At 42.1% G+C, this 22,804-nt stretch overlaps 1 protein-coding gene across 3 annotated transcripts in view; it reads left to right on the top strand.

The window, feature by feature from the left end:
* Window positions 1-22,804, top strand: part of LOC148326368 (laminin subunit alpha-3-like) — a 54,698-nt gene that overhangs the window by 29,350 nt on the left and 2,544 nt on the right. For 2 of the 3 annotated variants that reach the window (XM_088310871.1, XM_088310872.1), the window contains 42 exons: window positions 8-123; window positions 522-733; window positions 1,666-1,870; window positions 2,014-2,158; window positions 2,255-2,395; window positions 2,669-2,830; window positions 3,317-3,418; window positions 3,511-3,594; window positions 3,731-3,961; window positions 6,476-6,589; window positions 7,561-7,679; window positions 7,745-7,825; window positions 7,975-8,075; window positions 8,493-8,546; window positions 8,615-8,766; window positions 9,244-9,354; window positions 9,426-9,537; window positions 9,602-9,769; window positions 9,845-10,041; window positions 10,566-10,682; window positions 11,133-11,287; window positions 12,188-12,329; window positions 12,676-12,775; window positions 12,864-12,980; window positions 13,053-13,223; window positions 13,315-13,466; window positions 13,922-14,116; window positions 14,187-14,335; window positions 14,937-15,099; window positions 15,201-15,328; window positions 15,688-15,829; window positions 16,477-16,572; window positions 16,645-16,802; window positions 16,880-16,997; window positions 17,874-18,014; window positions 18,113-18,243; window positions 18,357-18,491; window positions 18,586-18,706; window positions 21,480-21,613; window positions 22,067-22,247; window positions 22,361-22,519; window positions 22,592-22,757. In XM_088310871.1, the coding sequence (XP_088166997.1) occupies window positions 8-123; window positions 522-733; window positions 1,666-1,870; window positions 2,014-2,158; window positions 2,255-2,395; window positions 2,669-2,830; window positions 3,317-3,418; window positions 3,511-3,594; window positions 3,731-3,961; window positions 6,476-6,589; window positions 7,561-7,679; window positions 7,745-7,825; window positions 7,975-8,075; window positions 8,493-8,546; window positions 8,615-8,766; window positions 9,244-9,354; window positions 9,426-9,537; window positions 9,602-9,769; window positions 9,845-10,041; window positions 10,566-10,682; window positions 11,133-11,287; window positions 12,188-12,329; window positions 12,676-12,775; window positions 12,864-12,980; window positions 13,053-13,223; window positions 13,315-13,466; window positions 13,922-14,116; window positions 14,187-14,335; window positions 14,937-15,099; window positions 15,201-15,328; window positions 15,688-15,829; window positions 16,477-16,572; window positions 16,645-16,802; window positions 16,880-16,997; window positions 17,874-18,014; window positions 18,113-18,243; window positions 18,357-18,491; window positions 18,586-18,706; window positions 21,480-21,613; window positions 22,067-22,247; window positions 22,361-22,519; window positions 22,592-22,757 (5,878 nt within the window). Of the gene's footprint in view, window positions 1-7; window positions 124-521; window positions 734-1,665; window positions 1,871-2,013; window positions 2,159-2,254; window positions 2,396-2,668; window positions 2,831-3,316; window positions 3,419-3,510; window positions 3,595-3,730; window positions 3,962-6,475; window positions 6,590-7,560; window positions 7,680-7,744; window positions 7,826-7,974; window positions 8,076-8,492; window positions 8,547-8,614; window positions 8,767-9,243; window positions 9,355-9,425; window positions 9,538-9,601; window positions 9,770-9,844; window positions 10,042-10,565; window positions 10,683-11,132; window positions 11,288-12,187; window positions 12,330-12,675; window positions 12,776-12,863; window positions 12,981-13,052; window positions 13,224-13,314; window positions 13,467-13,921; window positions 14,117-14,186; window positions 14,336-14,936; window positions 15,100-15,200; window positions 15,329-15,687; window positions 15,830-16,476; window positions 16,573-16,644; window positions 16,803-16,879; window positions 16,998-17,873; window positions 18,015-18,112; window positions 18,244-18,356; window positions 18,492-18,585; window positions 18,707-19,611; window positions 19,822-21,479; window positions 21,614-22,066; window positions 22,248-22,360; window positions 22,520-22,591; window positions 22,758-22,804 lie in introns of those variants that run through there. The other variant, XM_088310873.1, reaches the window with a different exon arrangement.

Below are 22,804 nucleotides of genomic sequence, written 5' to 3' on the forward strand. Positions count from 1 at the left end.
TGTATAGGATCATTTATTGCTGGTTCCAGAGAGCCGTTTCACGCCAGACCTCCTGAGAGAGAAGCCGCTGGATGAGTCAGCACTTTTCATCCAGCAGTGCCGAGGAGAAGGCTTCTTTATTGAGTTGGTGTTTCTTTTAAATCCGCTTTGGAGGATTTTGAACTGTTTGTTTGCGCCTGAATTCTTATTTTATTGCTTTTTTGATGTTTTGTTTTCATATGCATTATACTGCAGGCCCGACAGAATAGCAGATGTTTATTCGACTAACTACTGCCCCCTAGGGGTGATATCAAAATCTGCTTACTTTCTGCAGTTTTTGAAGCTTTACCTTATTAGATGTTTTATCATCCAAGGATAATTCTATTAAATAATGAGGAAATTTTCCACAATGATATGTAAATAAATTTAAAGATGAAAATGGAATTTGCACAAACTTAAATTCCACATAAAACTCAACCACGTAAATCTGTGTCAAATGGCTTCTGAGATGATGTAAAAGTCTTGTGTTCATGTTTCCTCAGCCCCAGAACGTCGTCTCAATTCTGCAAAGACTCAGCTCGCTCTCTGGTGGCGTTTTACAACGACGGAGCTCTGCCTTGCGATTGTGACCGGTCCGGGTCCACTGGATCTGTGTGTGACCCATCCGGAGGACAATGTCCCTGCAGGCCTCATGTCATTGGTCAGAAGTGTACAAAGTGTGCCACGGGGTACTTTGGCTTCCCCTACTGCAGACGTGAGTAAAACACAAGCTATACTTCCTCTTCATCCGCTGGCATATATTGAGATAAAACGCAAGAGTTATTCAGGTTTATACGTACTAAAGTACAGTCGGTCACCAAAGATAAAAATATATGCATTAACATTTTAATTTAATTTAATTTAATTTAATTTAATTTAATTTTATTTTATTTTATTTTATTTTATTTTATTTTATTTTATTTTTCTTTTATTTCATTTTATTTTATTTATTTTAATGATTAAACCTTCAAAATCATCAAGTGCCCACTTCAGATGTTCTTCTACCATGTCAACATGTGTGCAACGAGCATGTTGCATTTAAAGGGAATGAAAGGAGCCATTTTTATTGGACATGATTGACCACTCCCACAGCGACGCAACCCTCCCTCTCGCCCGCTTGCGAAATGACAAACATCACATCTAACCTGAGTGATACTGTACGCCACATGGCCCCCTGGACTCAAACGGAAACTCGATCCCTTCAATTCATTCAAACATACTTCTCAAAGTATCTCCTTGCACTTTCTCCCAACTTCTCACTTTCTTGATTGCATTGTTCTTTTAAATAAAAGGCAAATAAAGCTGATTGAAGCTTACAGTAAAACTGATCCAAACGAGACTCAATAACCTAATATAATTTCATTCAGTGAAAGTCTGCTATCTTAATGCTAATTTATGATGTAATAGTGTAATAATATAGTAATAATAATAAGAAATTAGCTGTTCCTGGCATGTGGCCGCATAGCACCGAACTCTAAATTTGGAATTTAAAAATACGTTTTGACGAACATGGAAGTTGTCATACATACAAAATATTCATACGGTGAATATTCATCAGTAGTAATAAAAATCTGCGATTTAACGAGGGCATCTAGCGGGGGAACACTGCTCATACCACACAAGTACCTCAATTGTCTTCCTCTGCAGCGTGCGAGTGCGGCCGGCGGCTGTGCGACGAGGTGACGGGCCGTTGCTTGTGCCCGCCTCAAACTGTCAGACCGGCCTGCAACATGTGTCAGAACCAGACATTCAGTTATCATCCTCTGCTGGGCTGCGAGGGCTGCGACTGCTCCAGGAACGGCCTGCGAGACAACGCCGGACCCGGCTGCAACCGCGTCACCGGACAGTGCGGGTGAGCGCAAACCGATGTTTTGCTATCATTATTATTTTTTTTTTTTTTAATGTTTATAACTCGGTTCCTATTGGGATAGACATTGTCGTAAAAAGTAGTTTTTATTCACAATGCGTGCGTGCATTTATTTCCAAATAATGCAGCTGCAAGCCCAGGATGGGCGGACGGCGGTGTGATCGATGCGCTGCAGGTTATTACCGCTTTCCCGACTGCGTCCCTTGCGACTGCGAGCAAGGCGGAGTCACGCCTGACGTGTGTCACCCCGACACGGGGAGATGTCTCTGCAAGGTACAAACAAATGAAAGGAATTCCAATTCGGCCATCACTTCTATAAAGCATGCCATTTTCTTAATTCCTTGCTTTATTGTTTCTCTTTCCCGCCAGAAAAATGTAGCCGGCGTCCGGTGCGACACATGCCGGGACGGCTCCTTCTTCTTTGACCCGTCCAACACGAACGGCTGCACGAGCTGCTTCTGCTTTGGAGCCACTGACAAGTGTGACAGCTCCAGAAAACGCCGGGGCAAGGTAGAGGTGTCGATTCTTGACGCTGCGGGGCTCTCATGTTGAGATTCATCTTTTAACCGAGAGCACCACCTAGAGGAGTAAAAAATATCACTAGTGCTTCATGAAGCTTCATTTTCCATCATTCGTAATAAGATCTAATTTGACTACAGCGGTGCCTCACAGAGAGAAGGTTGCGGGTTCGAATCTCGGCCTTCGGCTTTTTGTCCCGCTGCTGCGTAACCTCATCCACTAGACGATGACGAGCACACCCTTCTCCATGTTTTCCGCTGTTAGTTTGTGGACATGCGTGGCTGGCGGCTGGAAAGCTCCGACCGCCGAGAGTTCCCGTCCGTGTTGAACGTGGCCAGTAGCACCGTGGTGGCAGATGTCCAGGAGCTTCCGCCTTCCGTTCAAGTTCTGCACTGGGCCGCTCCGGCCTCATACCAAGGAGACCGGGTGAGCGCTTGGCTACAATCACTGTTTTATCTTTACTGCAGCACGCACACTGATTTTTTTTTCAATGCTGTTCTGCTTCAAGATCTTTACATTAGCACAGGGGGTGTCAAACTCAAATACACAGTGGGCCGAAAAGTCAAACTTGAACAAAGCCGCGGGCCAGCATTTAATTTTCGGGGATAAAATATCAATTTTATTGGAAATTTTTATTATTAATAGTTTTATCAATGCAATACAATGTTTAGTTTTTAAAATTATTCTTATCATTTTGAATGTAAAATGGTAAAGTTGTCATTTGGTATAGCCTCGCCGGCCAAATAGAATTACGCTACGGGCCAAATTTGGCCCGCAGGCCAGAGTTTGACACCAATGCATTAGCAGAACCTCAAAAAATATTTGTTAGTGTCAAAGATAGTCCTGGTTGAATACATTTTATTTATTGATTTATTTTCTATTGGTGGTTATTTTTTTTTTTTTTTTTCGTAGGTGTCCTCTTACGGTGGTTTCCTCACCTACCAGGCCAAATCTTTTGGCATTCCCAGTGAGGGAATGATTCTGATTGACCGAACACCTGATGTCCTGCTGACTGTATGTCAACGTTCGTTTTAGACTCTCACTTTTCGTGGTTGTTTTTTTTTTAAATGATTGAATTTCCAAACATTTTGATGTTTCCACTCTAGAGTAAGTACATGACGCTGGTCCACTTAGCTCCTCACGGCCAGTTGCCAGACCGACTATATCAAGGCAGAGTCCAGCTTGTGGAGGTAAATGAAACAACTTGATGCTTAATCCTATTTTTAAATTGTTAATTTAGCATCAAATCCGGTTTAAATGTGGATTCTGCTTTTATGATTCAGCAATGTCCTAAAACTTTTTTTTTTTTTTTTTTTGGGGCCACAGGGCAACTGGCGCCATGCCGGTACCAACAGGCCCGTGTCCAGAGAGGAGCTGATGATGGTCCTCGCGGGCCTCGCGCGTCTGAGGATCCGTGCCTTGTATTTTACGCAGAGCCAGCGACTGAGTTTGGGCCAGGTGGGCTTGGAGGAAGCCACCGGGACGGGGAGCGGGGGTCCCGGGAACACCGTGGAGGTCTGCTCCTGCCCTCCTCCGTTCACAGGAGACTCCTGCCAGGTGAGTCAAATATATCAACAAGGGCTGCTCGATGATGAAAAAAAATATGAATCCTGATTATTTTAATCAGAATTTAAATCGCGACTATTCAAATTTTTTGGGGGGTGCAAATGTAAAAATGGAGACAATATCAAAATTAATAAAATTAATTTTACCTTCAAAAAAAGTGAGGTCATTTAAAAAAAAAAATACAGAGGTCATGACCTTTGACATTTTTTTCCCCTCCTTTTTTTTTTTCCTTTTTATCTTTAGCAGTTCCACAGCTCTCCCCGCTTCCAATCGTCTTCCATTTTGCACCAGTGAGAAAGAACAGGGGAGGATCACCTTCTCAGGTGTTGAGTGAAATAGCGTTGTGTCATCTCGGAGGCGCGGGACCTCCTCTTCGTTCTTCCTCGGTTGTCCCGACACGCCCGATCTAAACATTGCACCCTTTTTTGCCCGGAGGCCAAAGTCATCAGCTGAGGAGACTTGGGCGGAATGCGCTGCTGGAAAATAACCAGCCGGCCAAAAGCGCTTAGCCTCAGGCTAGGACGGGATGAAATGCACAATCACGCAGACATAATATTAGCCGTTATGAAACCGGCATCACTGCCATGGCTACGGCATTCGGTTGTCAGGCGTTTGTCCTTGAACTTCTTTTTTTTTTTTTTACATACATGCATTCCATCTTGTCTTGTTTGTTGAGGGTTTGCGTTTATTTGCCAGTTCTCCGTATAAGGGCAGCGCAGTGGAATTGCGGTTAGCCTGTGTGCTTCACAGTCGAGAGGTCCTGGGTTTGAATCCTGACTCCGCCCTTCCTGTGTGGAGTTTGTCTCTGCGTATCCTGAAATTGGCTTGCGAGCCGGCAAACGGATGGTTGGAAAGTGCGCATGAAGCAACCTTTCATTTGGTTCATTTCGAGGAAGTTGAGTCTACAGGTGGGGAAACCTTACCTGACCTCACTGTTACTCATAAACCTGACTGTGTTTGATTGTGTATGAACGCAATCGCATACAATTCAGGTGTGTGTGTGTGTGTGTGTCTGAAAGTCCAGCGGACACTCCCAAAAGTATGTGTGTGTGTTTTTGTTTGCGCACTGTGATTCAGGTGTGACTCTACTGTCTGAGGGTGTCTGACACAATTGTAAAATGAACATGCACACAGTCATATATATATACGCACACGCACACGCACACACACCCTCATGAGTAGTCTACAAGGGATTTGTCACATTGAAATATCATTAGCAGAGCTTTAGAAGAGGCGAAATAAAATCTGGACACAATAAATGGCATTCTTACACAATATATTTCGTCGAGTAGATTTGATGCTAAAAAGACTATATTTGGTCCCAGTCTAAACAGATTAAAAATTGAGAGTCAAAATTTACTCAAAAAAAAAATTTGGAATGATATTCATGAGGAAAACTGGGAACATTTTTTTTTTAATTTATTTATTTATTTATTTTTTTGTGAAAGTAAATTTAAACGAGACCTCAAATGCCTTTGGTCTCCTTTTGGAGATATGAGTATTCTGCCTGACAACCCTTGAGTGTTTTTTTTTTTACTCAAAAACAATGCATGTCAAATTTACTATAAAATAAATATCGCTTCAAATTACTTTCAATGAAAAATTAAATGACTATTTTACTCTCAAATTTTATTCTGATTAGACTGAAACCAAATATAGTCTTTTTCAAGTAAAATCTGCCACGTTGGTGACAGAATTGCGCAATTTATGCGTACTTTCGAGCATTTCGTTGCTCTGCCTGTCACATTGGATGATTTCCTGCAGCACACCTGATCACATCTCCCTGCTCCAAGCATTTAACGTGCAAACCGCCATATTTGTGTGAGTACCCAAAGAGAAGGGTCTGAAAAAAAAAAAGGACGTTGCCACCTGCATGTGCGTGCTTGCAGTAAGTGCACTTACTCACATGGAAATGGGGCGTGTCCTCATTGTCAGCGCGTGTCAGTGTGTGCGCGTGTGTTTAAGAGGCCGACGCGGGGGGAAGTGGAGCGTTTTTTCACACGGACTAAACATCAGGAATGTCAGATAGCTCGATGGCCCGACACGGGCACGCCGGTCGGCTTCTGCTCAGGACCGTGCTGTGGGGGTGTTTGATCGCGCTGTGCTGGGCCGGCAACAGGCCCGGTCGGGGAGAGATGTCTCGACCCAGACACGGCAGACATGACGACAGACGGAGGTTAAGACAGCAGGCGGACCAGTGGCTGGAGTTTCCGAGGCTTAACGATGGCGGGCAAGTGGTCCGCTTTCCTTCTGTCAATGACGACTCGACGAGGAATTACTTTGAGGTAAATGATGGCGTGATTGTCTATCTGAGAAAAGGGCAAAGGCTGCGCTCGGGTCAGTTAATGTTTGCTCAAGTTCAAGTTCAGCGCTCTGACAGGCGGCGCCATTAAAAAAAGGTTTTGCGGTGATCCCACGGAAATGAAGAATTAGATTGGTTGAATTCAAAGTCTCAAGTGTGCTTTCCTGCAATGAAAATGTTTTTTTTGTCTTTTTTTTTTGTAGAAATGCAGCCCCGGATACTTTCGAGATGGCAGCGGGCCGTACCTGGGCCGCTGCGTGCGATGTAATTGTAACGGTCTGGCAGACGAGTGCGAGGACTGGACCGGCAGGTGTCTGGTGAGCTACTCTCGTCGTACTCCAAATACTCGATTACATTTCACGAATCACAAACCTTTTGAAAAAGGTCAGACTTTTACACACTTTATTACATTATTAAACTCTTCAAAAAATAATTGCTGACTTTTACTTTTTTTTGTAATGAGCAATTGAAAATTGTTCTTGTTTTATTTTTTTCACGTTATTATATTATATTTACTGATGAGACCACGTTTAATCAATTTGAGTCTGATATGATTTTTTTTATTGTGTCCTTGCGACAATAATTTGAAACATTGTGGGAATAAATTATGTAAAACTACAACCATGAATTCCCACACACTTATTCCTCAATATTCTAATACTCACCCAAATGATGTTGAAGGAAAAAAAAGAAAAAACACATTTCACACTAAGTAAGTCAATCGGACATTTTTGTTCAATGTTGTGCCGTGAGATTTTCCCGTTGTAAAATAATTATTCTCCACCTTCAGCTTCATCTGTTATATGCGAATTGTTTTTTTTAAATATGTCCCCCCAAAAAAAGAATAAAAATTTGAACATAGCGTTGCCACACATCTCGTGTCGCTCTCTCTTTTTTTTTTTTTTTTAATTATCGCAAATATTTCCGATGGCGTGGTGTTTTTCCCCTTGTCATTATTCTCCTTGAAGGGAGGATGCGCCTCTGCACATTTGAGCATCTCAACCATCTTCATTATGTTATCGTCATGCAAGACCGGGCCTGCGTTGCCGTGTGTGCGCCGCCCTCGCAGCGCCGCGCAAGTCAAACCAACATCAAACGCATTCTCGGCAACAACTTGCCAGGGGGATGTCACTCCTCTTACTCCTCTTGACCCCCCCCCCCCCCCTTCTCCCAAAAAGGCTTGTGTGTGTTCGCGCATTGGGAAGAAAAAAACTTGCTGGTCCACTAAGGTTATCGTCACAAAAGTGCGTGTCTGAAAGTCCAACCTTGTCCTGTTTGTTTGTCTCAGAATTGTCAGTTCAACACAGCCGGAGACAGATGTGAATACTGCAAAGAAGGTTACTATGGCAACGCGGCTCAGAGGACGTGCCAGGTGTGCCCTTGCCCTTTCAGTACGGCTGCAAACAGGTGAGTTAAGAAACACAAAAACACATTTTTCCTCAACTTACATAACACACCTTTTGCATTTCCAGCTTTGCAGTCGCTTGCCGGGAGATACACGGAGACTTTCAGTGCATTTGCAGAACCGGATACACTGGAGACAAATGCGAAAAGTGAGTAGAAATCTCATTTATCACCAACATGAGATGAAAATTCGCAATGCAGCGGATATCTCAAATATGTCTCATTCGTTTATTTTCCGCTGGGATAGCTTTCTACTCTTTAACTCAAATTTCATCGTATTCATTTCTACTTCCAACAGGTGCGCTCCTGGTTTCTATGGTGACCCGGTGGTTCCAGGGGGAAGCTGTCGCCCTTGCAATTGTAACGGAAATGGCAACGTCTGTGATCCCAGGACTGGAGGTTACGTCATTCATCTTACAAATTGAGTAGCACGAGTGACTGTCATGTTAAAAGGCAGACAGAACTGAAGAATCCCGTCATGGAGGAAGGAGATTTGACAAAGGGGGACAAAGCGGGAGGAGGTAGAAATGTTTTGGGCAAATGAGATAATCGCCTCCTTGATGGGGACTTCTATTAAAGATGACGTCACGTCATTGACGCATGTCACAAATCTGCATGGCAGACTGATTGCTGTCAGCGCAAAATGTCTACTTTATTTTTTCTATTTTGAGATGATTTAAATTGAAGTCAAATACCAATACTGTTATGCTGCACAATTTTTTATTTATTTTTTGGTGGCCAAAATTTTGACAGTATCCCGGGTGAAAAATGGACAAGTGTGTATTGATATCATTTTATTTTTTTTAATCTCTGCAGTTTGCAAGAGCACACTGGAACCCGGAGACACAAACACAGACGACCGCTGCCTCGGTGAATAAACATTCAAGAGTCTCTGGGTTTCTGTCGTGCCTATTTTAAACATTCTCTTGATGTTTCAGAGTGTGATAACTGCGCCCAGACGTTACTACAAGACTTGGAAAAGTTGGATGGCGAGCTGCTGCTGATCAAAGTTCAACTGGACAACGCCTCGGCTAGCGCCTCCTCCCAGGACAGGCTGAGGAAGCTGGAGCGAGCCCTCACGGACACCAAGGTAGCAGGGGAAATAAAGTGCTTGACAAGTCCAGACGCATTGAAAACGTTGCAATTCCTCAACGATTGCTGCACGTTTAGTGTCTACAACTTGTCTTCATTCTATGTACATACGCAGCACGCACAAAATGCGCGCGTTGACAGTCATGCTTGCGTGCCAAATGCCGCGACGGGTGTGCTTATGCAAACATTCCAGATGGGATCGCTGATAAGTAATCACGCTGCATTTTGTCCCACACTGCGCCTCAACTTGGTCGAAAGACTTTGAAAACACGTGCTGAAAATTGACAATGTAAAAATATGAAGTTAATGACTTAAAAATCTTATCTCGAGGGAGGGGAAGTGGCAGGAAAACAGGCCAAAAATCGAGTTGAAACAAAATAGGCCTTTTTTCCCCCCATTTTCTTTTTTTTTTTTTTTTCTTTTTTTTTGCTATTTCCAGAAAAAACTTTTTGCGTTTGTTTGTTTGTTGTTTCAGATTCTAGTGAACAAATACAGTATCTCCGTCGACGGCCAAAGTTCCAGGGTCAAGCAGTTGGAAGACGACATGTTGACCCTTTCTGATGACATTGCCTCTCTTCAAGACAAGGTCATAAAAATAAATAAATAAATACAAACATTTTGATTAAATCTCTCATATGCTTTTTCATTCACATTCAGGCTGACAAAACCGCCGTGGATGCTGACAAAGCGGTTCTAGGTGTCGAAAAAACCCACAAGAGGGCTCAGGATTTGGACCTCGAGATTCGAAACATGCTCAAGAAAATCCAAGGTAAAACTTGTGAGACGCTCATTCAACGTGAACGCTTTTCAATTCCTTTTCTTTGTGCTTCCAGATCTGCTGGAGCAGCTGAAGGACGCGGGCTCCAGCGGGGGGACGCAGCCTGGCGAGAACGCGGCCAAAATGCTGGAGGAGGCCCAGCGCATGGTAAAGGAGATGGAGAACAGAAACTTCACGCCCCAGAAAACCGCCGCTGAAAAGGAAAGGGACGAGGCCAGGAAACGTAGGATATGTCGCGGGCACAAGACCTCATCCAAGGCTTCCTTCCACATTTGCTTTATTCTACTTCTTTATCCAGTCCTGGACTACATCAAGAGCAACGTGAGTAAGCAGTTAGACCAGAACGAGGGCACAGCCGACAAGTTGAAAGAGCAACTGAAGAACTACGACGGCAAACTGAAGGAGCTGGACAAGTCTCTGAAGGACGCCACGGACCTGGTAAAGAAAGCCAACGTCCAGAACGGACTCAACGCTCAGGCCCTACCGGATCTGCTGGTAAGCAAAGGCCGTCGACATGCGCTCATTAATGAGGAGAAGCGCAGAACTGGGTCACATTATCATCCACCTTAGTAAGTATGCAGTCCACCTCAGTTAAATAGAAACCTGGAAATTTATTTTAAATGTGAACTATAATCTGAAACATGTATTTATTTATTTATTTGCTTGTTTAATTAATTAATTTATTTATTTATTTGCTTATTTTTATCTATTTATTTATCTATTTGCTTGTTTTTATTTATTTGTTTATTTATTTATTTGCTTTATTTTATTTTAATTTTTTTTATTCATTTATTTTAAACCCATCCACCTAGGAATATAATCCACTATGAGAAGGAAAAATATAAAGGAATGATCTGGCGCATTCAGAAGACAATTCATTAGGCACACTCGCACACAATTGCAGTTGCACCATTGCCAAGTTTCTGCCGAGCCGATCTTTTCCTTTTTTCTGACAGCTATTTCAGATGTACCCAAAGTTTTTTTTGTCTAACGACCATTTCTTGCATTTTCCCCCGCAGGATCGCATCAACAACCTGAAGAAAGAGCGCAAGACCGTCAAGGACCAGATGGTGACGGCGGCAAATGAACTGAAGAAAATTGAAGATTTAGTCAAAGGGCTTTCCAACAACAAAACGGTGAGTGTAAAGTGCGCTCGGCCGTTTGAACACAGCAATAATTCGGACATCGTAGCTGACTTTTAAATTGTGAGAGACACCCATACATGGCAAAGAAAATTTGAAATCACACTACACTAAAAAAAAAATAAAATTACAAAAATCCGATAATCGGCCCTTTTATTGCAGGGGAATAAAAAAGGTACAACTTGCTGGTACTTCACTTTAACCTGGAGTTTGTGCAATATGAAACTGACGTTGAACTCTGAGAACACCCTGAGGACTGAAAACACACGAAGAATTTGAGAATATTATTGCTAGCTTATGATAAACGACTTCGATGTAAGTGAGATAGCTGTCAGGTCCTAACACGCAGACCCCGCAGATAAACACGGCCGCGTCTTTTCATTGTTGCTCAGGTGAGCTCACTGGAATGCTGTAAATATCGCTTGCCAAAATTGCCCTCGGCAGGTGTACGAAAAGTTGGCCGCTCAGCTGGATGGCGGCAAGACCGACTTGACCAAGAAGGTCAACGAGATTTCCAAAGTGGCAGCCAAGGAGGACGTCGTGGAGGCCGCCGAAGAGCACGCCAGGAATCTCAAGAAGTTGTCGAAGGAATTGGAGGAGTAGGTTCATGACGACGTGCAATGAGTCATTCACAGACATCTGCCTCTTGACGCTCCAAAAAGAGCCCAAAATATAGACATAAAAAAAATAAAAAAAAATTAAAAAAAAGAAAATAAATCTACATTCATATTTTTAGGATTTATCAGACAGATTTATTATATTTTTGTATTTTATTTCTTTTAAATTCATGTTTTTTTATGTACCCATTACACTTTTTCATTGTTTTATTTTTATGTGTGTACAGTAATTTAAAATTATTATTATTATTCATTTTTTTATTATTATTTTAGGTGCACCACTGCATAATTGTGGTTCGGAAAACACAGATTCAACTATTCAGGAATGTTTTTTCAATTTGTAAAAAAAAAAAAATGGGGGAGCAAGGTTGGAGGGGTCAACATGAATTTTTCATGGAAAATTCTTATTTCTTGCAATTTTTTTCAATACTTTTTGGAGGATTTTATTGTTCCCCCCCCCCCCCCCCCCCAATGCTTTTATAATATTGATAGTGGTCGTCAATTATATGCAGATTTTTACCAATCGTTAATCTGAGAAAAGTGAAGGTACACTGTATTTGAATTATAATGTATTTTAATTTATTTTTTATTTGATTTATGTTCAACTTGTTTGTTTGAATTGTTACAAAATCAGTCAGTCTTAATAATTTTTTCATGTTATTTATTCAAATCTACACTAAATTGTAGCCTGCATGCTCCTGCAAAATTTTTTTCTTTTTCATTTCCTTGCATTAAACGGCTCAATCGCAAACAAGTGGCGATGAAAGCGCATCCTCCTTGGGAGAGGTAATCATGTGCGCTTCAAATGATCCTGTCATCGGAGTGCAGTAGAAATTGTGTTTGGAGTTGTACGCGACACTCACAGCGGTTGTGTCTTTGCAGTTCCGTGAAGGCTGCGAGTGAACGTCCCGAAGTACGTAACGCCAATGACGCCATCAATGCCTACAAGAACATCACGGATGCCGTTAAAGCAGCCGAGGCCGCCGCAAACCAAGCGAAAGACGCCGCCGACAAAGCCTTGAACGTAAGTTGCTTAATCTTCGGGAGCATTTGTTCTTTTCATTTTCAACTGGTAACCAAAAATCCGCCCCAAAAACTGACTTGATTTTTTTTTTTTTTTTTTTTTAATAGAACACAAAAGAGTGAAATATTTTCCAGATTTCAATTTTCATAATTATTTTTTAGGCGAAGACAACAAGCCACAGGACTTCGCAGGACTACATTTTTCAATTTAGTATTTTTGATTTAAACCTAATTTATGAATATAACGACAAAATAATCGATTCCTTGTTCTTTTTTTGATCGACAAATGACAATGTAATAACAAATGCATTGCATGTAATTATGTATCATGAATATTTTTTTTTTAGAATGTAAAAAAACAAAAACTGGCAGAAAGAGCAAAAGACCTGAATGAGAATGGTGCAGAACTGGTGCAGAATGCACAAGAAGCACAAAGTGTCCTGGACGGTAATCATTTTTTTTTTTTCACTTTCTCTCAATAACACAAACACACACTCATTTCTCCTCCTTTCTCCCCTTCTTCATTTTTAACCAGATGCTGCCAACGAAATTCCCGACATAAAACGCCGCCTGAGCGCTGCTGAGAGGAAAGAGAACGAACTTGAGACCGACCTTCGGGATGCGCAAAGGCGGCTGAACGACATTAAAAGAGGTAGCGTGCGACCTCGGTTGACGTCCGAGTCCGCCGGAAGCGCCAACGTTTCGCTCGCTTTCTCCCCGTCAGACGACATCGCGGGGATGATTGACGAAGCCAAGAGGAAAGCCGCTTCCGCCAATGACTCGGCCAGCGACACCATGGACAAGCTGGACGCCATCAGGAAGGAAATGGAAAAGATCAACGTCACCCCCGGGGACTCCAACCTGGGTGGCGTTTTGGACGACGTGGACCAAGCAGGTGAAAAGACAGAAAAAGAAAAAAAAGTCCTTGTCATATTTGTTATTTGTACAAATCCTATTTTGTCCACTTTTTTTTTATTTCCCTTCAGTGAAGAACTTGTTGAAAACCATCCCAACACTGAGCGACAAGATCACGGAGGTGGAGACGTTGACTTCGCAGTTTACGCCGCTGAAAAACATCACGGACAACGTCAAGAAACTCAAGGAGCTCATTAATCAAGCGCGCGACGCAGCCAACAGGGTGACGTCAATCTCTTGACAAACATGCACGGTGGCGGGGCTAAGTATAAAAAAAGAAATGAATAAATAAATATAAAAATATGCTCACAGTGAATGTCAATATGAAATCCCCTCCATTTTTGAGATTTTTTTATTTTTTTTTGCTGTGTTTTTTGGCTAGCAGCAGACCGAGCAGTAAGCAAAAACTGTGCCAGCCGTCGCTGACAACTCTGATTGGGTGATCGCTAAAATGCAAATCAATGCATGAGATAGAAGTAGACTCTCACATAGTCCTTAAAAGCAGAGCAACAGCAAATAAAATTGAATTATCTGGTAAATTAATCTCAGGCAAACATTGGTTTGGATGAATTTGATGTTTTGTCACACTAGCCTCCCCACTGGGCATTTTTCTGGCTATGCCCTTAGTTATGCACGACAGCGAATCTTCTCCTAACAGTTGTCCCTCCGTTCCTCCAGATTTCCATCCCGATGAAGTTCACGGGCAACGGTCATGTGCAGTTGCATCCGCCCAAGAACGTGGAGGAGCTGAAGGCCTACACGGACTTGTCTCTGTCCCTGCAACGTCCCGAGGGAAGGGGCGACGGAAGACGCAGACGCAAGCAGGCCTCAGACAAAGGAGACATGTTTGTGATGTACCTTGGCGACAAGGATGTGCGTATTGGGGGGGGGGGGGATTCCCGATGGATGAAATGCGCACGTATTAACGAACGGCCTTCTCTAGCCCTCCAAGAGTTACATCGGCATGTTCCTGAGGAACAACGTGCTGTACGGCACCTACAAGCTGAACGGATTGGAGCACGTGATGAAAACGGACTCCATCACCACATCGCCGTCTGAGCCCGCCAAGTTTGATAAAGTCGACCTGCACAGGTGAAGTGGTGAAGTCGTTTGCCCTTCGACGGTGCAGACACAATCATTTGCACGGATGCTAGTTGCTAGGTGGAAATCAATTGGAAAACTTCCGCAAAAAAATTCAAAAATCTAAAAATTTCAATCTCATCTAGGTATTATATTTGTCTTGGATATCATTTCCCCAAAAAATTATTAGGCCTACTCACGTTGTAATATACGGCAGCATAAGATCCAGAGTAAGCGCATCTAAGACGTGTCTGCCATCAAGTGGTGATTAGTGTTATTACAACTTAAAACGACCTCTGAATATTTGCCATTCGCAATTTTCTTTCTTTTGTGAGGGGAAATTAATCACAAGGCCTCTCAGTGCTGAGGCAAAATTAACTGAGAATTTATAGTTTGTTTTTTTTTACACACCAAAGTCCAATAAAAAAAATATGGCTTACACCAATGACGTTTAGAATGCTTCGAATGTTGATTCAGTGGCAACTTCTGCAGAGAAACAATGCGGAGGGGTCGTGGAAATTAAATCATTCACTCCCTGCCAAGTTAAAAATGAGAAAAAAATGGGAATTTTTTTTTTTTTTTCATGCTTCCTTGTTTTCCGGTTGTCGTCTAGAATTTACCAAGATGCCGAGTTGATCCTCACCAAAGACTTTACATCAGACACGCCCGGGACTCCGAGCGTGAGCGCCATCCGAGGAGGCGACACCAAAAACCTTCTGGACCTCGCCCGAGAAGATTTGGTTTTCTACGTGGGAGGCTACCCGTCCAACTTCACGGTAAGATCACGGCAACAACGCAAACAAGGATGGCGCAATCCCAACACGGCGTGAACTCAAATGCTTTTTGTTTTCTCTTTCCATCTGTGGCTCCTCCCCAGCCGCCGGCGCCTCTCAACTATCCCATGTACAAAGGCTGCATCGAGATGGCCTACTTTAACGACAAGGTGGTCAGCTTGTATAATTTCATGCACAAAGACAACATCAACGTCGAGACTCCGTGCAAGAGGTTGGTCCCGATTTGTGTGCTACTTGCCCAACACATCCTTCTTCGTTCATTCATTCCGTGATATGCAGAATATAGACCCACACATTTAGTGAGTGCAGTCATATTATTATTTATTATTTATTATTTTGTATTTATTATTTTGTATTTATTATTATTATTTTTGTATTTATTATTATTATTATTTTTGTATTTATTATTATTATTATTATTATTATTATTATTATTATATCCAGAGATGGTCATTTCGTCCCAGGGATAAAATGGGGTGGCGGGCGGAACACGAGGAATTTTTCAAAAACGACGGACTATGAAAGGCCGGAAGGAGGTTTTCGTCAAATCTAATTCTGATTGCTCCGCAGGTATGTCTCTCCGTTGGGCTTTTACTTTGAGGGCAGCGGGTATGGCCGCGTGAATATCGACAAGAGAGCAGCAGTCCTCCTCATCGGCATGTCCATCATGACGCATGGAGAAAACGGGCTGCTCTTGTTTATTGGTAGCGAGGTAAGTTCTTCTTGATAATATCGAGAAAAATAAATATTGAAATATATAATCTTTCACAATTAATTCAAGTCCAAATTGATTTGAAAATATTACGTATGAATACGGTTCGTACGGTATTTTCTGACGTCAAACAGCAAAATTAAATCAGGTCGTATTTTTTATTCTAAACATATTTTTGAAACTGATTGAAAAAGTAAAAAACTTATTTCCCGTTTTTGGGATATTTTCATTTAAGAAATTTGACCTGTAAAAGCTTGCACGATACATATTTTACAAAAAAAAAACCTTTCACCTGTTGCAGAACCTGAGCCCTAATTAATATTGTCCCCATCCTGTGAAAAAGACATGTCCAATTCTCTCCATTTTTAAAATTTTCACGTCAATGGGATATCTGTAATGCCGAATCCCATTCACCTAAAAACACGTGTTTTGTTTTTCACGAGACAACGAAGATATAATATATTTCTATTCTACATATTATGTTATATTAATTATATTCTCATTATGGGGGTGAAGAAAATGTCCTCCAATCCCATATTGACCCTCAACTCATTCACAACCAGCTGAGTAAAAAAAATGGATCTTTGACGTCTTAATCCGTCAATGGCAGTCAGTGAGTTAACTTTCTCCTCTCCTCCCCGCCAAAGGACAATTACTTCACCGTGACAATGGAGAAAGGAATTGTCCACCTGCGTAGCAACCTGCTAACAGAACCAGCCACAAATAACTGGAAAACATTCCCGGTAAGTCAAAGCTTAGCTTACTTGATGACGCTGCAATTACAATTTTTTTGTTTGTTATTTGTTATTTTTCAGAAACGCGACTGGGTGGACGTGCTCATCATTATAACCAACAAGGGGAAGTTTACAGTCCGCATAGCCAACAAAGAGGTGGCCACGGCCCAAGCCAAGTTCACCAGCGTTGAATTTAAAGAATATTATATTGGCGGCGCGGCCCTAGAAATGCGGGAAAAGTAAGTCGAGCCGATTCCGGATTCTCGCGACATGTAAGAGATCTTGGCGTCAAACTAAATTGGCTCTCTGCTGACAGGCACAACATCACCATGCAAGCCTTCAAAGGCTGCTTGAACAACGTGAAGCTCAACCAAAACTTTAAACTCATCGATGAGAAAGTAGGCATCAGCAAAGGTTGTCCCAAAGATTCGCTGGTAAGTCACGATTTCAAGCGCTTTGATCGAACCATCGAGGACCACATTTCATTTTTAGCATAGACAGACGGGCTGGGTCATTTGGAGTTGAGGTGAAAAGGAAAAGTTCAAATTAAATACGTGTAATATAGGTGTGAGAAATATGAAAAATGGTTCGTATTGATATTATGACAACTTGTGTGCTTCAGGTTTTTTATTTTTTTATTTATTTTTTTTAGATATTTTCTTTCTTTTTTTTAAATTGAGGGTTGATTTGTAATCAGCACAAAAAGAAATCATCTCGAATAAATCATCTGTGATTAAAAAATTATTTTTTTTTTTATTTTAAATTTTTTCCTATTTTATCTGATAAAGAATTCATTTACGCAAGTGTTAATATGTGTTAAGATAAATTAAATATAAGTAATATATACATTATATACATTGTGCTAATATTTTTACAAAATCACACAACCAAATAGAAAACTAAATAAGACATGTAAAATTGATAAAGATAATTCATTTTCATTTTTATGCTATTTTTGATAATTGGGTTAATTGTTTACCAAACAATGATTCAAAATAAGGAATACAAACATTTCAAATGTATACGTGCAGTTCTTTATTTTCCTCATACTTTGGACTTTCTTTGCAAATAAATACATGTAGTAATTATTTAATGTGCTAGATAAAATAAATAAATAATAAATAAAACAAAAAAAATTAAAAATAATTTCAAATATTGCTGCATGCTTTGAATGAGAAATAAAAAATACGTTGAAATATTGGAAAAGCTTGGAACAAGAAGCCTGCATGGAACAAAATGACCTTTTTTGGCTGCCATCACGATTAATATTGTCTTCTCGTGATCGATGCGCGCTTCTCATTCTTGTGCAGACGTCTCGGAAAGCAGAATTCAGCACAGGAAGCTCTCTGTCGGCGGACCTGTCGGACTTCAGCCTGGCCAACGACGTCTCGCTCTCGCTGGGCTTCATGAGCACCGACAAGGACGGCCTCCTCCTGCAGTCCAAAAAAGCGGTCAGACCCTGAAACCTGAACCGTCACATCACCGCACCCTCAAAAATGTCAATCACAATTCATTTGCTTGGTTTTTTTTGTTTTTTTACTTCATCCAGGCCAACGGGATTCATCTGGCTTTACAAAATGGCAACGTGGTCGTGTCTTTTGACAACAAGATGTGGATTTCCAACAAGAAATACAACGATGGCCACTGGCATTATTTGACGGTGTCTAAAAAAGGTGGCAGGTATGAAACGAACACGCTAGTGAAACCGTTGCAATTTGCCACTGGATTGTCAACTGCCGACTGCCAAATCGAAGCGGACCCACATTAACCGCCGTTTTGATTGCTCGCTCCAGGACCACGATGCTCATTGATGACGACGACAGCGGCGTGGAGCAGAGCGGAAGCGTCTCGGTGCCGGACTCGGCGGGCTCCGTCATTTTGGGACGAGACAAGTTCAAAGGCTGCATCTCCAACCTCTATACCGGACGGTGATTGTCGTCGGCGAGCCGCGTTCGCCGTGGACCCTCGCGCGTTTTTTTCACGCCGTTTTTTTTTTTTTTTTTTTGTGATTTCCGCTCGCAGGCCCAGCCATCAGTTCAAGCCTGAGGACTTCACCGACTTCAAGTCGTCCGGTGACGTCCTGATAGACGTGTGCACCCCCGACAGTCCTGTCCAACAGATGATGAGTCGCCTGCCCAAGAAGGTGAGCGTTGCGCTCCGTCATTTCGACTGAAGCGGGATCACAAATTCCGATTCACAGTTTGTTGTTTCGCAAAAGTAATTGTGAAAATCGTAACTATTCGTTCACCATTTTATAGTTGTTATGGATAAGGATATTATTTTTGAGACAGACAATAATCAGGCCTTTTCTGGACTAAATCGGAAGAGGAGAAATGAACTCAAATTCTAAAATGGGTTCACCAACATGAAATTTGGTTGGCATCTCCGTCTTGGAAACAAAAAAATCCACAATGACTTTTTTATAAGAGGTTACAGTGAACCTTAGCTTACTGTGGTTGGATTACATCACAGACCCGCCCACAATTTAGGAAAAACTGCACTGTAGCGACCTTGGAAAAAAAAAAAATATTTGTGTAGTTTCACCCCTACCACATGCTTTAAGCACATTGTAGACATATTTGAACCGCCCAAAAATAATTTCAGGAACAAAATGTATAGAAAATACAGTACAGTAGCGTTAATAATAAGCACTACTTTTTTCTAAATTAAACTCCTCAACATATTTTATTAAAACAAAAAAAGCCATCAGAAAACTAAATTCTAAAAAAAAAAAAAAACAGCGAATAGTTGAGTTTTCAGTCAATACCGAAGGATCGCAATTTCAGCATGTGAGTGACTGCGTGCGACAGCAGCTCCCGTGCGAGTGCGCTCATATTTAGTATTTCCTCATTTGAATTCTCCTGGCCTTCTTTTTAGTGGCAGCCATTTTAGGCATCACACGCCATCCCCTCGTTAAAACCAGCGTTGCCTTCGCCGAGTTCCACATGATGAGCTCACGCTCTATTGCGCCCTCCCTTGGCGCTCACTGCTCTCGAAAGGTGTGCCTTGATGTGTTTGACTGACTTGATCCTGCTGCCTCATTTCCAGAGATGAAGGAGGAGGAGGAGCCTAACGACCTGCCCACAAGAGTCGAACCCTAACTTTGTGCCGCGATCGTCTCTTGGCTGTCACTCGTTCAATAAAAGCAACGTAACAAATTGGAAATATTCGATTAGAAATCTCCAACGCCATGTTTGATCTTTTGCGATGTTTCTCTGCTTTAATGTCACTGATAAATCACAAGCCTGACTGAAATCATCTCATTGTCTCGTTCTTGCATGTTGACAGTAACGCACAAGCACTCCCATCAATGCACATCATCCACCGTTTTGATTACAAGTCGAGTTTGGGCTCACTGAGAGTGTCGCGGTTCACTTGCCCGACTTCATTGGTTCAATGACTTCTCAGTGACGGCAAATGGATGAATTTCAAGTAAACATGTGAGCTTCTCACCGCATAACTCATCATCACCCTCATGTCGTGTCCACGTGACCAGATCGCAATTTTTTATTTGGATTTATGTTGGACAGAAAAACCCCCCACCATTTTTTTTTTATTTTCAGAATCCATAATCCATCAAAAAAATATACATTTAAAAGCAGCTTTGCTAGGAATGTTCAGCTATGGCATACGTTGCTTTTTAAAAGCTTTTGAAATGCCAAATGGATAAAGATATCCGATGACAGCGTGTCTTCCAGACCCGCACGGATTGAAGTGCAAAATCTCGACAGATATGATCCATGATGGTGGATTAACATCGCACTTCGTAGTGGTGTGAAACACGAGCTGCTATCTACTGAAAAATAAAAATAAACAGCCCTGAGCTCTTTAAAGTCGATTCTTTTGGGGACTTTCCGGAATGAAATGAAATCTGGCGTTCTGTTTGCACACATACTAAATGTGAATTTAATGAAAAATAAGATTGCAGTTTAGCATTTTTAGTACTGGATTTAACAATCACAGCGCAGGAGAAAAATCTTCCTGAAAAGAAAAAGAAAAAAAAATATATATATATATATTTCTTGATTTAAAACTGAATTGAAGAGATATATTTTAAAAGGAAATGGCACATTTACAGTATTGACAAGTCCATTCAAGTATATGGAAAATGAAAAAAAAAATAGATTGCATCATTCCCTATCTCTCTCTCGCTCTCGCTCACTCTAGATATAGTATTTGTGCATGTATTCATATATGTATGGCTATAGATATGTACATCTATATCTGTATATATATATATATATACATCTACACCGCCCGGTGCCTCAGCAGGGCTCTCAACATCGTCAAAGACAATACCCACCCAAACTCACACCTGTTCGACCTGATGCCCTCTGGCAGGCGCTACAGGTGCATCAAATCGAGGACCAATAGACTGAGAAACTGTTTCTTCCCAAGAGCCATCTCCATTCTGAACTCTCACACACAAACGAGAACAACCTCACCTTGCAGAACAGCATCGTGATGTGTTTTTATATACCCTTCAGTATTATTTTCCATTGCACTCTCTTATTTATCTAATTTATATATTTGTCTGTATTATTGTTGTATTGCACTGGAGAGGGGAGCTCTCTAATCTCGTTGCACTCTTGAGTACAATGACAATAAAGGGATTTCTGATTCTAATTCTAATATAAATATATATATAGAGAGAGAGAGAGAGAGAGAGAATGATGCAATCATTTTCCAACAAATTTCCATTGGTCATTCACGTCCGTCAGTATACGTGAGGCCCCAGACTGAAATATTTGGTGTGCTTGCTCTCATGAAAAAATGCAATACATTCTGTAAGATCACCCTCTATTGGTTGTACTGTCTCCAGGACATCCCAGGAGACCACAACAACACAAAAGTCTTTTTTTTTTTTTTTTTTCAAGGGCCATCTTTGATTTGAGCTTTTATGTCTGTGTTTTAAGGAGGTGGCGGCGCGTGTGGTGAACGAGAGCGCGTCAGCGTGTGCGCTACCGGGCCTGGTGCCGGACGCGTATCACATGGGGGGGCCCCTGAGCCGCTTGAGCTACAGCCTGCCGCTGCAGGTTCTGCAGCCCAGGTGAGTCCCTTCGCAGTCAGAACATAAAAGTCAAACTTGTTTTCATCTTGGGCCACATTTTAGGGAGGCATGAGACAGGCAAAGTATATAAAAGTTTACAATTGCCCCTGGATACCACGAGATGGCAACAAAGCACTACTTTTGTCTTAATGAAGCTCCTCAACTCACATCAACATAGTTCCTTGACACCAAGATGCCAGAAGGGGGCAGCAAAACAATCATTTTAATCTTTCGGCCTGAGCATAAAAACATCAGCGTGTTAAAATCACCTGGTTAGGGGCCCTCGAGGACCAGACTTGGGCACCCCTGTGGTGACCCATTTCTTGGTCGCTATAACTTCTTACCTTATTTAGCATTGGTTAAGTCCCCATTGGACTGAGCCGGTTTGCAATCTCACCCAGTTTCGGGTTACTTTTTGACCCACAGTTGCTGAAAATCCGTTTTTCCTTATAGGCCGCATTTCTCTCTGGACGTCCGGACTCGATCCCCAGAGGGCCTGTTGTTCTTCGCTGCAACGAGAGGAGGCTCCTCCCACCTCGCTCTGTACATGTCCAAAGGGAGAATCAGGTTGTCTGTGGGCAAACACAACGAGATCTTCAACAGGGAGAAGTACAACGATGGAAAGTGGCATTCGGTGAGTCGACGACCACAATTTGGAATCTCACTCACTCGCTGCCTTTTATTGCTCAGACGCACGCGACACTCTGGGCGCACAACGGGTCTCACGTTGTGGTCGACTTCCTGCAGGTGATGTTCAGTTTGGAGAAGAAGAAATTCCGCCTGGTGGTGGACGGCATCCGAGCGCAGGACGGTCAGCTGAGCGCGGCAGATGTGGCCTCCATGAAACATTTCATGTCACCTGTGTTCTTGGGCAGTGCCCCGGACTACCTCCACAAAGAATTAAAGGTACAGAACGACATCAAGATCACACATTCAGAGTCACATACTCTGATTTTGAGTTTTTTTTCCCACTCGCAGTCCAAGAACCTCCCAAAGCAGACCGTGTCGGGCTGCGTGCGTCATTTCAAAATGAACGGAGCGGCCATGTTGAATCCATCCGCAAACCACGGAGCCGGCCCCTGTTTTGAGGGCCACACTCAGAGGGGCGTCTACTTCTCGGGGAACGGAGCGCACGTCGTCATCAGTAAGCGCTGACTGATAAGTCCCGTTCGATCGGGCAATTCTTCATCC

Source organism: Idiotropiscis lumnitzeri, chromosome 12 (assembly GCF_059441095.1).
Source record: "Idiotropiscis lumnitzeri isolate Australia: NSW breed Sydney's pygmy pipehorse chromosome 12, RoL_Ilum_1.0, whole genome shotgun sequence".
Taxonomy (NCBI): Eukaryota; Metazoa; Chordata; class Actinopteri; order Syngnathiformes; family Syngnathidae; genus Idiotropiscis; species Idiotropiscis lumnitzeri.